This window comes from Oncorhynchus clarkii, chromosome 6 (genome assembly GCF_045791955.1).
Source record: "Oncorhynchus clarkii lewisi isolate Uvic-CL-2024 chromosome 6, UVic_Ocla_1.0, whole genome shotgun sequence".
Classification (NCBI taxonomy): Eukaryota; Metazoa; Chordata; class Actinopteri; order Salmoniformes; family Salmonidae; genus Oncorhynchus; species Oncorhynchus clarkii.
In genome coordinates, this window is record NC_092152.1 from 17100509 (window position 1) to 17115650 (window position 15142).

Below are 15142 nucleotides of genomic sequence, written 5' to 3' on the forward strand. Positions count from 1 at the left end.
CCCCATTGTATTTCTGGTGTTTGGGACACTGTGTACTTTAACATGTGCATTTATATGTGGTCATAACCGATCAGATGAACCTAATACTTTTATTGATCAAATCTGTATAGAGAATCATGAAGTGGCTTTTGCTGTGTGATCTATTTGAGAAAATGTACAGTTGGAATAAAAAGCCTTTGTTGTGGTGGAGTGATGCACTTTCTCTCTGAGGCTTTGAAAGCTGGCGTTGGTCAGCCAGAGAAAAAGTAGGGGTCATGACACACAAGGGGGTGCAGCAATCTTGCACAACAGAATGACGTCAATGGGAATGACTTTGGGCTAGAATGGTGCTGTGCTATTGGAAAGTGGTTTACGGGGACACTCTGTAGCCCATCTGTCTTTTGGGCTTGTTAACAGGCCTGTATGGAGCCTTGTGATGGAACTGGGTAAGTTCTGTTGAGCAGAGGACTGTAGGGAAGAGCAATTTGTACTGCCAACGTGATGTACAGATTCATTTGAACCAATTTGCTACAGCATGATAATAAACCTGCGGCAACAGGAAATGTATTATTGTGTGGATTATAATTAATGGACATTCTTTGTAGGGGTTGATATATTTTTTGCTAAGGCAAATCAAGTCTGATATTTTAAAGTGGAAATTACAAACTTAAGAAACTGCTTTAAACCTTGAATACACTACAAGTTTTCATTTCCTGCAGTGCAGGAAAATTCTCAGAAATAAATTAAGATAAAATTAATATCCTACTTCTGTAATGACAACAGGAGCTTTGAAAATATGCCGGCATTGTGTACTTGTGGAACTGTCAGTATGTTGACTATTGTTGCTGGTAGTAGTAGTAGTTGTGGGCCAATAACTGAAAGTTCGCTGGTTTGAATACCTGAGCTGACAAGGTGAAAAATATCTGTCAATGTGCGCTTGAGCAAGGCACTTAACCCTAATTACTCTAGGTCAGGTATTACCAAACTGGGATACGTACGTTCAATGTACGCGTGATTCACATTCAAAATATACAGTCTATCTTTTTTAAATGTAATGGTATTTAAAAAATACCTTTCTTCACATTTTCAAACAGTACATTTATATTTTCCAACTGGCTATACATTTGGGTGAGTTTTTTTCTCGCCTGAGTAGCCTCGTTTTAGTGGGACACCTAGCCCTAATTAACAAACAATAGTTTTGGCAAGTCGGTTAGGACATCTACTTTGTGCATGACACAAGTCCTTTTCCCAAAACTTGATTACAGGCAGATTATTTCATTTATAATTCACTGTATCACAATTCCAGTGGTTCTTTCAAATGGACAACAACCCCAAGCATACTCCCAAAGTTTTGGCAAAATGGCTTAAGGACAACAAAGTCAAGGTATTGGAGTGGCCATCACAAAGCCCTGACCTCAATCCCATAGAAAATGTGTGGACAGAACTGAAAAGCATGTGCGAGCAAGGAGGCCTACAAACCTGACTCAGTTACACCAGCTCTGTCAGGAATGGGCCAAAATTCACCCAACTTATTGTGGGAAGCTTGTGGAAGGCTATCCGGAACGTTTGACCCAAGTTAAACAATTTCAAGGCAATGCTACCAAATACTAATTGAGTGTATGTAAACTTCTGAGCCACTGGGAATGTGATGAAAGAAATAAAAGCTGAAATAAATAATAATAAAAAAATAAAACAAATTAAGTGGTGATCCTAAGATAGGGAATTTCTACTAGGATTGAATGTCAGGAATTGTGAAAAACTGAGTTGAAATGTATTTGGCTAAGGTGTATGTAAACTTCCGACTTCAACTGTATAAGTGCCAACCACTGGTACCATTGGGGGGCATCTTTGAGAAGCATTTGATAGCCTTCAATAGTGGCTGTACTACAGAATTTTAAATCATTTTTTGTAAGAACATAGTATATGGGACTGATTTTAAGAAATTTTGCTTAATTAATCTGCTTAATATTATGGTGTTTCTATTCCAAGAAAAACAAAAAACCCTCTGGGATTCCGTTAGGATGGAACAGAAAATATGGTGTTATAGGACGGTCGGGAGTAGGCTACAGTACTTGGCTATTTAGCTAAAGAATCCCCGTGTCATGTGGGCACGTGGGAGACCTGGGTTCAATTCCCTGATGGGGAGGAAGGAGTAGGCTGTCCTTGTAAATAAGAATTTGTTCTTAACTGACTTGCCTAGTTAAATAAAGGTTACACTTAAAGCATAACATTCCTACACCCTAATTGTGTAATTGTTGTCTAACCAATAACCAAACAGATATTCTAATTGATTTATGAAGACCAGTCCCCATGCTTGTCTCAGAGCAGTGCAAAACGGTGCTAAAATAGTTGTAGGCTATTGCTTCAAATCCTATTGCTTCTAACTTCAATATGCTCTTTAAATAAATAAGACCTACACCACTTAATGGTATATTATAATTCTGTACATGGTGTCCAGGTCAGGATAACCAAAACCTTTCTTTATTTAAGACTATCAGGAAGAATGTTGAGTACTGGGCTACAGTACAGAATGTTGAAAATGGCTACAGTACTGGGCTATTTAGTTAAAGAATCCCGGTGTCGTGGGAGACCTGGGTTCAATTCCTTGACAGGGAGGAAGGGTAGGCTGTCCTTGTAAATAAGAAATTATTCTTAATGCAACCGCTGTGTCAGATTTTTTTTTTATTCTGGAAAAAGCATACCATGCAATAACCTAAAGACGGAGCTCAGAGCCCAAACCAGCGAAAATAAATATCCGCTATGTTGCGCAGTCAACATTAGTCAGAAATAGCATTATAAATACTCACTTACCTTTGATGACCTTCATCAGAAGGCACTCCCAGGAATCCCAGTTCCACAATAAATGTTTGATTTGTTCGATAAAGTTAATAATTTATGTTCATATACCTCCTTTTGTTAGGGCGTTTGGTAAACAAATCGAAACGTGCATGCAACTTCCAGCAGGAGAGGTTGGACGAAAATTCCAAAAAGTTATATTACTGGTTGTAGAAACATATCAAACGATGTATAGAATCAATCTTTAGGATGTTTTTATCATAAATGTTCAATAATGTTCCAACCGGAGAATTCCATTGTCTGTAGAAATGCAATGGAACGGGAGCTACCTCTCATGTGAATGTGCATGACTGAGCGTGTGACTGCTGGCAGACCTCTGACTCATTCCCCTCTCATTCAGCCCCCCTTCATAGTAGAAGCCTCAAACAACGTTCTAAAGACGGTTGACATCTAGTGGAAGTCTTAGGAAGTGCAACATAACCAATATCCCACTGTATCTTCAACAGGAGCTGAGTTGAAAAACTACAAACCTCAGATTTCCCACTTCCTGTTTGGATTTTTTCTCAGGTTTTTGCCTGCCATGTGAGTTCTGTTATACTCACAGACATCATTCAAACAGTTTTAGAAACTCCAGAGTGGTTTCTATCCAATACTACTAATAATATGCATATATTAGCATCTGGGACTGAGTAGGCAGTTTACTCTGGGCACACTTTTCATCCAAAAGTGAAAATGCTGCCCCCTATCCCAATGAAGTTAACTAACTTGCCTAGTTAAATAAAGGTTACACTAAGAGCATAACATTTCTACACCATAATTGTAGTCTAACCAATACCCAAATGGAGATTCAGTGAATAAATAAATAAAAATGTAACCGATTTATCAAGACCAGTCCCCAAATAGTTGCAGGCTGGCGCCTCCCGGGTGGCGCAGTGGTCTAAGGCCACCAGAGATTCTGCGTTCGAGCCCAGGCTCTGCCGCAGCCGGTCGCGACCGGGAGGCCCATGGGGCGGCGCACAATTGGCCCAGCGTTGTCCTGGTTAGGGAGTGCTTGGCCATCAGGGATATCCTTGTCTCATCGCGCACTAGCGACTCCTGTGGTGGGCCGGGCGAAGTGCACGCTGACCATGTCGCTAGTTGTATGGTGTTTCCTGCGACACACTGGTGCGGCTGGTTTCCCGGTTGGATGTATTGTGTCAAGAAACAGTGCGGCTTGGTTGGGTTGTGTTTCAGAGGACGCATGGCTGTCGAACTTCGCCTCTCCCGAGTCCGTACGGGAGTTGCAGCGATGAGACAAGACAGTAACTACTACCAATTGGGGAGAAAAAAGGGGAAACATTATAAAATAAAAATAGTTGTAGGCTATTGCTTCAAATACTTTTGCTTCTAACTTTAATATGCGGATATCTGTACCAACGTATTTTGCATTGGGATGCGGTGACAGCTGCTCTTCTGGGGAGGTCCCATCCACAATGTATCAAAATACTTGGTGTTGGTAAAGGTATATTGTCCTGCTAATAGCCCATAATGGCATATTATAATACTGTACATGGTGACCAGGTCAGGATAACCAAACCATTTCTTTATTAAAGACTATCAGAATTAATGTTGGTACTTATTTATTTTGATCCAAAGCCATGAATTAGTGAGTCACTCAGCTTTATGTAGGTGCCGGGCTATATGACTGTGCCATCAACTTGATAATATACAGTGCCTTGCGAAAGAATTCGGCCCCCTTGAACTTTGCGACCTTTTGCCACAATTCAGGCTTCAAAAATAAAGATATAAAACTGTATTTTTTTGTGAAGAATCAACAACAAGTGGGACACAATCATGAAGTGGAACGACATTTTTTTGATATTTCAAACTTTTTTAACAAATCAAAAACTGAAAAATTGGGTGTGCAAAATTATTCAGCCTCCTTAAGTTAATACTTTGTAGCGCCACCTTTTGCTGCGATTACAGCTGTAAGTCGCTTGGGGTATGTCTCTATCAGTTTTGCACATCGAGAGACTGACATTTTTTCCCATTCCTCCTTGCAAAACAGCTCGAGCTCAGTGAGGTTGGATGGAGAGCATTTGTGAACAGCAGTTTTCAGTTCTTTCCACAGATTCTCGATTGGATTCAGGTCTGGACTTTGACTTGGCCATTCTAACACCTGGATATGTTTATTTTTGAACCATTCCATTGTAGATTTTGCTTTATGTTTTGGATCATTGTCTTGTTGGAAGACAAATCTCCGTCCCAGTCTCAGGTCTTTTGCAGACTCCATCAGGTTTTCTTCCAGAATGGTCCTGTATTTGGCTCCATCCGTCTTCCCATCAATTTTAACCATCTTCCCTGTCCCTGCTGAAGAAAAGCAGGCCCAAACCATGATGCTGCCACCACCATGTTTGACAGTGGGGATGGTGTGTTCAGCTGTGTTGCTTTTACGCCAAACATAACGTTTTGCATTGTTGCCAAAAAGTTCAATTTTGTTTTCATCTGACCAGAGCACCTTCTTCCACATGTTTGGTGTGTCTCCCAGGTGGCTTGTGGCAAACTTTAAACAACACTTTTTATGGATATCTTTAAGAAATGGCTTTCTTCTTGCCACTCTTCCATAAAGGCCAGATTTGTGCAATATACGACTGATTGTTGTTCTATGGACAGAGTCTCCCACCTCAGCTGTAGATCTCTGCAGTTCATCCAGAGTGATCATGGGCCTCTTGGCTGCATCTCTGATCAGTCTTCTCCTTGTATGAGCTGAAAGTTTAGAGGGACGGCCAGGTCTTGGTAGATTTGCAGTGGTCTGATACTCCTTCCATTTCAATATTATCGCTTGCACAGTGCTCCTTGTGATGTTTAAAGCTTGGGAAATCTTTTTGTATCCAAATCCGGCTTTAAACTTCTTCAAAACAGTATCTCGGACCTGCCTGGTGTGTTCCTTGTTCTTCATGATGCTCTCTGCGCTTTTAATGGACCTCTGAGACTATCACAGTGCAGGTGCATTTATACGGAGACTTGATTACACACAGGTGGATTGTATTTATCATCATTAGGTCAACATTGGATCATTCAGAGATCCTCACTGAACTTCTGGAGAGAGTTTGCTGCACTGAAAGTAAAGGGGCTGAATAATTTTGCACGCCCAAATGTTCTGTTTTTTATTTGTTAAAAAAGTTTGAAATATCCAATAAATGTCGTTCCACTTCATGATTGTGTCCCACTTGTTGTTGATTCTTCACAAAAAAATACAGTTTTATATCTTTATGTTTGAAGCCTGAAATGTGGCAAAAGGTCGCAAAGTTCAAGGGGGCCGAATACTTTCGCAAGGCACTGTATAACGATATTTTGGAGGTTATTTTGTTTTTTTTAAATGTAAGTGAGCGATTTTAACCCTAACCCTAACCCTAACCCTAACCCAAATAATATTTGTAAAGGCCAAAACATGTATTTCTGTTTTTAGAGGGAGAGAAACGCAGGACCAATTGTGCACCGCTCTGTGGGACTCCCAATCACGGTCGGATGTGATACATAATAATACTTTTTGTTGTATTATTTGCTTTATCTTTTCCGGTATACTAAACTATAATTGCAACCAATCACGGCCGGTTGTGATACAGCCAACCTAACTGAAGAAATACATTTGACGATAGAATTCTCCACCTACCCTCCTTCTAGGCAAGTCTATTGTCCAGCTACCTGCTAACAGCCGTAATGGCCCTGGGCTAGGTCCGTCTTCTGTGCTCGGCACTGCAGGCCCATCCCGTGCCCCCTGCCCTCGTGCCTTGAACCTTGCGCGCTTTCTGTGGATACAGCTGGAGAACTGCAAGGAAATCCCATTGTGTGCAACTCGGGAGCCATGACCAATATATATTGTCCTGCTATTAACAGGGTTAATAATATATATGTGAGAATATCCAAGGGGTGTTTATATAATTCTAAATTAATAGTAATAATAATAATAATCGCTTTGTTTAAAAAATAACAATATTTTGGAGATTATTATATATTTTTTTCAAATAACCTAAAATGAGCGAGAAAAAGGCCATTCTTGAACATGGGGTAAGACATTGTTACTAATTTGTAAATAAAGCCAGTCTGTTATTTATTTCAGTTTAGAGGGAGAGAAACCAGACCCATCTCATGGGTCTCCCAGTTGAGGCCAGCACAGGTATTGAACCAGCATCTGTATCAACACAACTTGCACTGCTATGCAGTGTCTTACACTTTGCACCACTCAGGCGCTGTACAACATGACTGGTCGGGAGTGGCCTACACTACTACAGTAAGAGCAAAATAATCCTAACAAAATAGAAGAATAAAAACCTTAGTGTAACAACAGTTTTAGTAATAATACTGAAGTCGTGCACAATTATCAGTTTCTAGTTAGGTTTATGTCGCCCATTCATTGTCAGTTAGAGACACAGTAGGACCCAAAAGCATAACCAGTGCTCTAACTCCCCCTTGCGCTGGTCTGGAGCAATGAAGATATGACGCAGGGTACCGTACTAAACCACAAATCACCTCTAAGTACCACAGCTTAATCGCAAAACTTTTAGTGGAGCAGCCACTGTTGCTGCCTAACATTAGTTGGCTACTAATACATCAAACTTGCCAGGCAGTATTATTAACTATCTGCTATCTAACTAACTAACCAATGTTTATTGACCTGATTATTCACATCATTCTTAGCTAAGTGAAATATTCATTGTGTGTTTCAATCGACATTGTTCATTCTGGCTATCTACTCCGATTTCAGAGCACTCTCGCACAGAATAACTGATTCATTTACGAATGCTCAACACCTGTTGAATATGGCCGGTGTCAGTAAAAGTCGGTGAATTAAAGCCAAATTAAATTGTTGCCAGCAGCACAGTTACAGTCAGTCACCAACACTCTAGATAACATGAAAACAGCCTAACAAGCTCTGCTAGGGCGAGTAAAATGGTCAGAGTGAGATGTTCTCTCAGTCTCATTTGTGTCTGGAAGTAGCTAGCCAACGTTAGCCAGTTAGCTTGGGTGCTTGACTGCCATTCTACTCATTCGCCAGAGTGTCCAGTGTGAACGGATAATCTGACAACGCTCTAGATTTACGAACGGCCAGAGCGCACTCTGGCACTCCAGATTGAATTTACGAACACAACCGAAATCGTAAAATGTTTAGCTAGTCAATTTTTATGCTAACAAGCTAGCAAGAGGTTTCATAGCAACAGCATCAACTTCCGGGAGACAGGTGAAGCTCTAGTACGCTCAACTGAAACGATACAGTTCGTTTACAGTTTACTAAAATTAACTAATAGTATATACTGTTGTATGTAGTATATTCAAACACCCATACTCATTAAGTATGTAGTATACGGTATTGTAACAACCCTGAGTTTATAAGCGCAGATATCGACTCTGCCACACGAGCATGCTTTTGCGGCACAGTCGATAGCACAAAGGTCGAGGGTTCAAGACTTGCTCCCTGCTGTTTCATTACATTGGTGTCAGAAGTGATCGGACCTTGCATCCACGACAGTGCGTGTGCTTGGCATGTGAGCGCGTTCCTATAAGACGTTGAGTTGCAAGCTAGCGCGAGGACACACTCTTTGAAAGGAGGGAGTAATGCAACGACCCTGGGTTTATAAGCACGGATATCGACTCTGCCGCTCGAGCATACTTTTGCGGCACAGTCGATAGCGTGCTGGACTTCGGGCTAGAAGGTCGAGGGTTCGAGACCTGCTCCCTGCCTGTTTCATTACACTATGTTAGTATGGGTATTCGAACACAGCTCAGGTTTGAATGCGGCATTATTAGCTCAATGATACACTGTATATTGTTTTTTTTACGTTGTTTAAAACTGATATGTGACACGTATTAATGCCAAAATAACATGCAAAACAGACAAGCCCCCCCACCAAAAAAATGTGGGGCTCAAAACAGCCCTGAATGACGGGTTGCCACTGGTAACAGTAGTGGTATTAGTAGTAGTAGCAGTAGTAGTAGTCTAAGTAACAGTAGTTGTGTTAGTAATAGGCATAGTAGCAGTAGTCTTAGTAACAGTAGTTGTGTTAGTAGTAGGCGTTGTATTAGTAGTTGTAGTAGCAGTATTCTTTGTAACAATAGTTGTATTAATTGTAGCAGCAGTAGTCTTAGTAACAGTAGTTGTGTTAGTAATAGGCATAGTAGCAGTAGTCTTAGTAACAGTAGTTGTGTTAGTAGTAGGCGTTGTATTAGTAGTTGTAGTAGCAGTAATCTTAGTAACAGTAGTTGTGTTAGTAATATACATAGTAGCAGTAGTCTTAGTAACAATAGTATTAGTAGTAGGCATAGTAGCAGTAGTCTTAGTAACAGTAGTTGTGTTAGTAATAGACATAGTAGCAGTAGTCTTAGTAACAGTAGTTGTATTAGTAGTAGGGATAGTAGCAGTAGTAGTAGTAGCAGTATTCTTTGTAACAGTAGTTGTATTAATAGTAGTAGTAGCAATAGTAGTAGCAGTAGTCTATTAGTAGTAGGCATAGTAGCAGTAGTCTTAGTAACAGTAGTTGTATTAGTAAAAGGCATAGTAGCAGTAGTCATTGTATCAGTTGTCTTAGTAACAGCAGTTTATTAGTAAAAGGCATAATAGTAGTAGTCTTAGTAACAGTAGTTGTATTAGTAGTAGTAGCCTTAGTCTTAGTATCAATATATTAGTAGTAGGCATAGTAGCAGTAGTCTTAGTAACAGTAGTTGTATTAGTAATAGGCATAGTAGCATAATATCAGTTGTCTTAGTAACAGTAGTATTAGTAGTAGGCATTGTATCAGTTGTCTTAGTAACAGCAGTTTATTAGTAAAAGGCATAATAGTAGTAGTCTTAGTAACAATAGTTTTATTAGTAATAGGCATAGTTGCAGTAGTCATATCAGTAGTCTTAGTAACAATAGTTTTATTAGTAATAGGCATAGTTGCAGTAGTCATATCAGTAGTCTTAGTAACAGTAGTTGTAGTATTAGCAGTCGTAGTAGTATTAGCAGTCGTTTAGGTCAGTGCAGCAGCTTCAGGAGAACGGCTAAGTCCACTGTCTCAGTTGATTGACAGCTCTGGGGGAGTACAGTACGTTATCAAATCCTCACCTCGGCGCCGTGTGGTGTCTAATATTCCCTGCCAGATTGACAAGAAGAGGGCATGTTTGTTGGCATTGGAAAGGCCTCTCCTTTTAAAAACCAGAAGATTGGCATGCTATTCTACTCTGCCAGTATTGGCTGCTCCAAGAGTCTTCCTGGGAATATTCCAATGACATGATTTGATTCTTGTGTTTTTGCACTGTGTGGTTTTGTTTGAGAAGTATGAATTCAGGCTTTCAACAGCTGAGCCCTACAACACACCAAGTACACACCGCAGAAACTCAAGCCACAGACTTTCTAATGTCTCATGCTGGTGCATTAGGGTAATATGAAACTAGCTTTTAATAATCATTCTGAGTGCCGAGATTTGTGCCAAAGAGAAATATTATGTTTTGAGACATAATAAAAGGATGACAGAACAAAACAATATCTATCAGATGCGATTGTAATTTTTTTGTTTTATAAACATTTATGCAGTATTTTCCTCCGAGTTGAATGAAACATATTCCTAAAGTGATTCATCTGGAACTTCTTATGTTATGAAAATCAACAAAGTGACATTCCATCATGACTTAAATATTCACCATCATTCTCAGGTCCCCTTTAATCTCTCCTAAAGTACACTGTATCTCTCGTCTTCTTCCAAATACAAACGTTTTGAAAGTGATTAGGAGTAGCCTAGTCCTATACTGTATGTAATGTAGCCAGCTCTTCCATCGTTGCCATGCGCCATCCCAACATCATTTCTATTTACCTATGTATACCCAGAAAATTAGTAGGCATGTTTTGAGAACGTTAAAATGGCAAGCTTTCCCAGAACTTTTGAGGTTTCCATGGATGTTCCCATGACATGACTATGACGTTATCTCTATGAACATACATACGGATAACACATTCCAGAAACCATTGTCACATGTCCTTCTACTAATGTTTATTCAATTAAGTTTTCATTTTAAAAACATTAATGGGATGTTGTCATTAGCTGGAAACCTAATTGGGCACGCAATGGAACGCTGTATAACTTTGTTGGAATGCTCTCTGTTTGCTGGGATGATGGGCCTACTAGACCATAGGAAAGTTACATTTGAATCCACAAGAGATTATCCACCACTGCCTCATGTCCATGGCAGCTGTACCATCCCAACATGCTGTTAATGAAGAGCTAAACTATGGGAGTCTGGAGTTCTCAACACATTCTGAGCAGAGCAGACCACACAAACATACCAGACAGATTGAGAGCGACGACTGGCGATGGAATCAGTAGCCCTTTCTATTGCAAACGTTTAGTCATATTTCAGTCTTCCGTAATGTATATCAAGTGTAATATTGGGATGCAAATTCAAAATGTAATACATTTCAACTCTATATCTGACATGGTACAGGTGTCTTCTTTTTTTAAGCCCATAACCATGTGTGTGAGGTGTATACATTTGTTTCAAATTAGATTTGTTTGACTACAAAGAAACACTTCGTGTGACCCTGATTCAGCCCACTGCAGTAAAAGGTTTAGCTCTTCTCACATACACAGGACACATTATTCAAGTGATTATGTGAACTAATACCATATTGTGGAATGTGTAAGAAGACCATGCCTCTTCCGATGCTGTGCCTGTCAGACAAAGTGTGTCATCTCTTTTTCTCCAAGATGCTGTCATCTAGCATGGCGCTTTACTGTGAATGACTGAATGACTGCTCTGTATTGGGGGCTGGCAAAGAGATTCATTGGAACAGGTGAAATTGCTTTCGGGACTCACTCTTTACGGCGAGGCACAACAAACAGACACATCAGAGACAGGGGAGGGAGCGAGGAGTACACCCGCCCCTTTGGATTTCATGACACAATAACATATTTCTTTTTAGTGTTTACCCAGCATGTGGGGCTTTCGAGTCAGCGCTTTTCTCAGCAACGTTATTACAAGTGCCCCGTAGCTATACCCATCAATCATCCCCCAATTTCCCATCTCTCTATCTCTCCCAACGCCCAGGACTGTGTCAGCCAGCCTGATATGCCAGCCCGGTTTCTTTATGCCGTCTGAACACCCCTTCATTTGAAGCCAGCATCAGGCCCTCTGATGGGAATATTCATATCCCAGCTCATCAAATATTTATTAAAACATGAGAATTTGCCTTTATTTTAATCACCTGGTTTACACAAGGTGCCGTGGTGATTGGGACAGATTAAGCATCGAGAGGTGGCTAGTTGAGCATTTCCACAGATTAGAGTGAATAAGTCAAATGTATTGGGTTTCGTGGTGGGTTGGAGCGGGGGTAGGAGGAGAGAACAGATATATTCTCAGTGAGGCCTCTACATATTAATTTTGAATGTAGCCCGAAGCACCTGCCCAGAATGTTGGCATCCTTTATTGAGAGAATTAGGGTGTTTTCACAGATCTCATGACCAAGGTCAGCGCTCTTCAAAGTGTGCATGCTGCTACATGATTAAACACATCAAATGACATTGACCTAGCCATTAGCGCATTGAGCCAGTAACCAAAAGGTTGCTGGTTCAAAGAGCCGACAAGGTGAAAAACCTGTCGATGTGCCCTTGAGCAAGGCACTTAACCCTAATTTTCTATAGGGGCACTGTACTACTATGGCTGACCCTGTAAAACAACACATTTCACTGCACCTATCATACTGCTATGGCTGACCCTGTAAAACAACACATTTCACTGCACCTATCCTGTGTACGGTATGTGACAGTAAAACATATGAATATTAAGAGGAATAGATGTACAGTTAGTCATTAGGCGCCACATGCTTTAAAAGAGCCTTACCTTTAGTAACATTGATTACTTGAGCTTCTCCAATGGATCACTGATGACTGGGCTAGAGATGGGAATGCTGTGAGGCATTTTTAGCAAAGTACTCGGAAGAATAACGCTCCGACTGTATCACTATCATAATTACATTTCACATGGACGGGTCCTCTGTCACAACGTATTTGTTTTTCAGTCAACGTGTGTGTGGCCTCTCTCCTGGCTGTGGCTCCTTGGGTTGGTGGTGTGGAACATGTGAGAGGGGGGGGGGGGGGGGGGGGCTCATTTACATTGATGGCGACCCTTGCCTCCGCTGGCATTTTCATCGGCCATTGATCCAGTGCCTGACTGATTAATCGTCTATAAAGGGATCAGGAGTCAATTAGTGTCTCAAGCTCACTTCTAATTCCAGCCATGCATCAGCATCCTAGCAGCCTTACCAGGGACCACACAGTTTACACAGACTTTCTGGAGCTATTCACATTGTCAGGCATCCCAATATTGTGCCGTTTGAATGTTAAAATGTTTGTTTTCTCTTGATTTCAAAAGGACCGTTGCATACCAAAGACAAAGACCAACCTCTCAGAGGAAAGAGCATTGTTTTATGTTCGCTATGGGTTTTCGTAGCTTTCAGCTTTTTTAAGAAAGCAAAATGAATTAAAGGATGATCGGAAACTTGTGACAGATGGTGTTTTGGTCTTGTTTCTAATGCCAATCGAGCACAGTGTCTGAGACATTTAGGAGAAAGATATGTTGACATGATATGGCATTTCCAATGGTATTTTCACTAAATGGGTCTGGCAAACCAACCATTCAAATTCGTATACTCCCTAGGCACCCAACAGAAGAAAACAGACTGAAACAGGTAGGGACTACTTGAGCTCATCCAATAAGATCATTTTCTGTTGCAATTTCATATGGTGTACACTAATTAATACAGCCCTGGATTAGGTTGCATTTGGGCATTCGTATTCACACAACAATATCCTGAAATGTTGTCATGGTAATAATATGGGGTGTTTCTTATGTTCTTCCTCCCAGGTCATTCAGCGCAGAGAGGACGGCGCAGTGAACTTCTTCCGAGCATGGGACGCATACCGCGACGGCTTCGGCAAGATCACAGGGGAGCACTGGCTTGGTGAGCACTGATAAACAGGACCAGTACCATGTATGACTCCCTCCATTGGTTCGATAATGCTTCACGTTCTTGTCACATTTCCAAAGTCTGCCCATGAAGAAAGGAGAACATTTTATTTAGGTGTGTAATACCAAAACCTCTTCCACACACTAGAACAACAATTTCAAGCAGACAAGACAGCTGAATCAAATGAACACCTACACAGAAGCTACACTGGGTTGTTGTGAAAACAGTAGGTATTTTACCTGTAACACCAGAAGCGTAGAAGCACAGAGTTACACTAAGCAGCTCCATCCTCTCAGGTTTCATTCATGAGTAGGAGTGTCTCACGCTCTGTAAAAGTTACACATCTGGTGTAGCAAACAACTTGGTCTTTTGCTTTAGCTGAGGATCTACAGGGAAGCCTAAAGGGACCAGCTGAGAGCAATTGCATGTTTGTGTGTGTGTGCGTGTGTCTGTGTGTGTGAAGATATAAAGAAGTTGAGTAGCTCTTTTCCTTGTGGCATTTAATACTGGGTGTTGCTACCTCACCAAAAAGAAATCTGCATACGGTGTTTATATGATTCATTTCTCAAGTTGCCTCTTTGGGACACTGACGCTTTAGGGGCATAATTGAGTTTGTTTCCTCTTGTACATTCCACCTATCAGGCTCTGGTCAAAAGTAGTGCACTATATAGCGAATAAGGGTGCCATTTGGGGATTGGACAGGGTGAGGCCCCCCGTTTGGCCCCAGCTCGTCCTCACTGTTTCTCCTCTTTGTGGCCTGAAGTATGTGAATACAAGATTGTGTAGGTGGAGTGTAGTGTGTGCTTGCATGGGTGCTTGTGTGTTTTTTGTTTGCCCTCAGTGAGTGAACCGGAGCCCTAATTCAGGGTTGGAGGATTGAAAATGACAGGCCTGCCACAAAGCATCAGCATGTCCAGATTGAATTCTCCAAGAGAGGAACAGAAAAGAGGAAAATTGCTGCCCACCACATGTTCTGAAAGTTATTTTACCTACAGGCACATCAGAGCACTGTTTATGTACTGTGGGAAGCATCGAGGAGGAGGGGTTCAACAGACATGACAAATGTAAAACTTGATCAATATCGTAACTTTTGAGAGCATTCACTTTACGGGCACCATCTGTTTTGATCCAGGGTTTCAGTATGGGACCTGTCAGTAAATTGTACATAGATCCCATCCCTTGGATAAAGCTTGTCCCTTATCCAAATGCCTGAGAAGACTGTGGTCACCTCCACTTGGAAGATGATCCCACCTACCACACAGACACACACACACACACACACACACACACACACACACACACACACACACACACACACACACACACACACACACACACACACACACACACACTCACTCTCACACACACTCTCACACACACACTCACACACAC

General features: G+C 41.2%; 1 protein-coding gene across 4 annotated transcripts in view; it reads left to right on the forward strand.

Moving 5' to 3' along the window:
* The window catches only part of LOC139410671 (fibrinogen C domain containing 1a), a 101870-nt gene that overhangs the window by 50884 nt on the left and 35844 nt on the right, over positions 1-15142 (forward strand). For all 4 annotated transcript variants that reach the window (XM_071156061.1, XM_071156064.1, XM_071156062.1 and 1 more), the window contains one exon: positions 13648-13744. In XM_071156061.1, coding sequence (XP_071012162.1) covers positions 13648-13744 — 97 coding nt within the window. The remainder of the gene's footprint in view (positions 1-13647; positions 13745-15142) is intronic.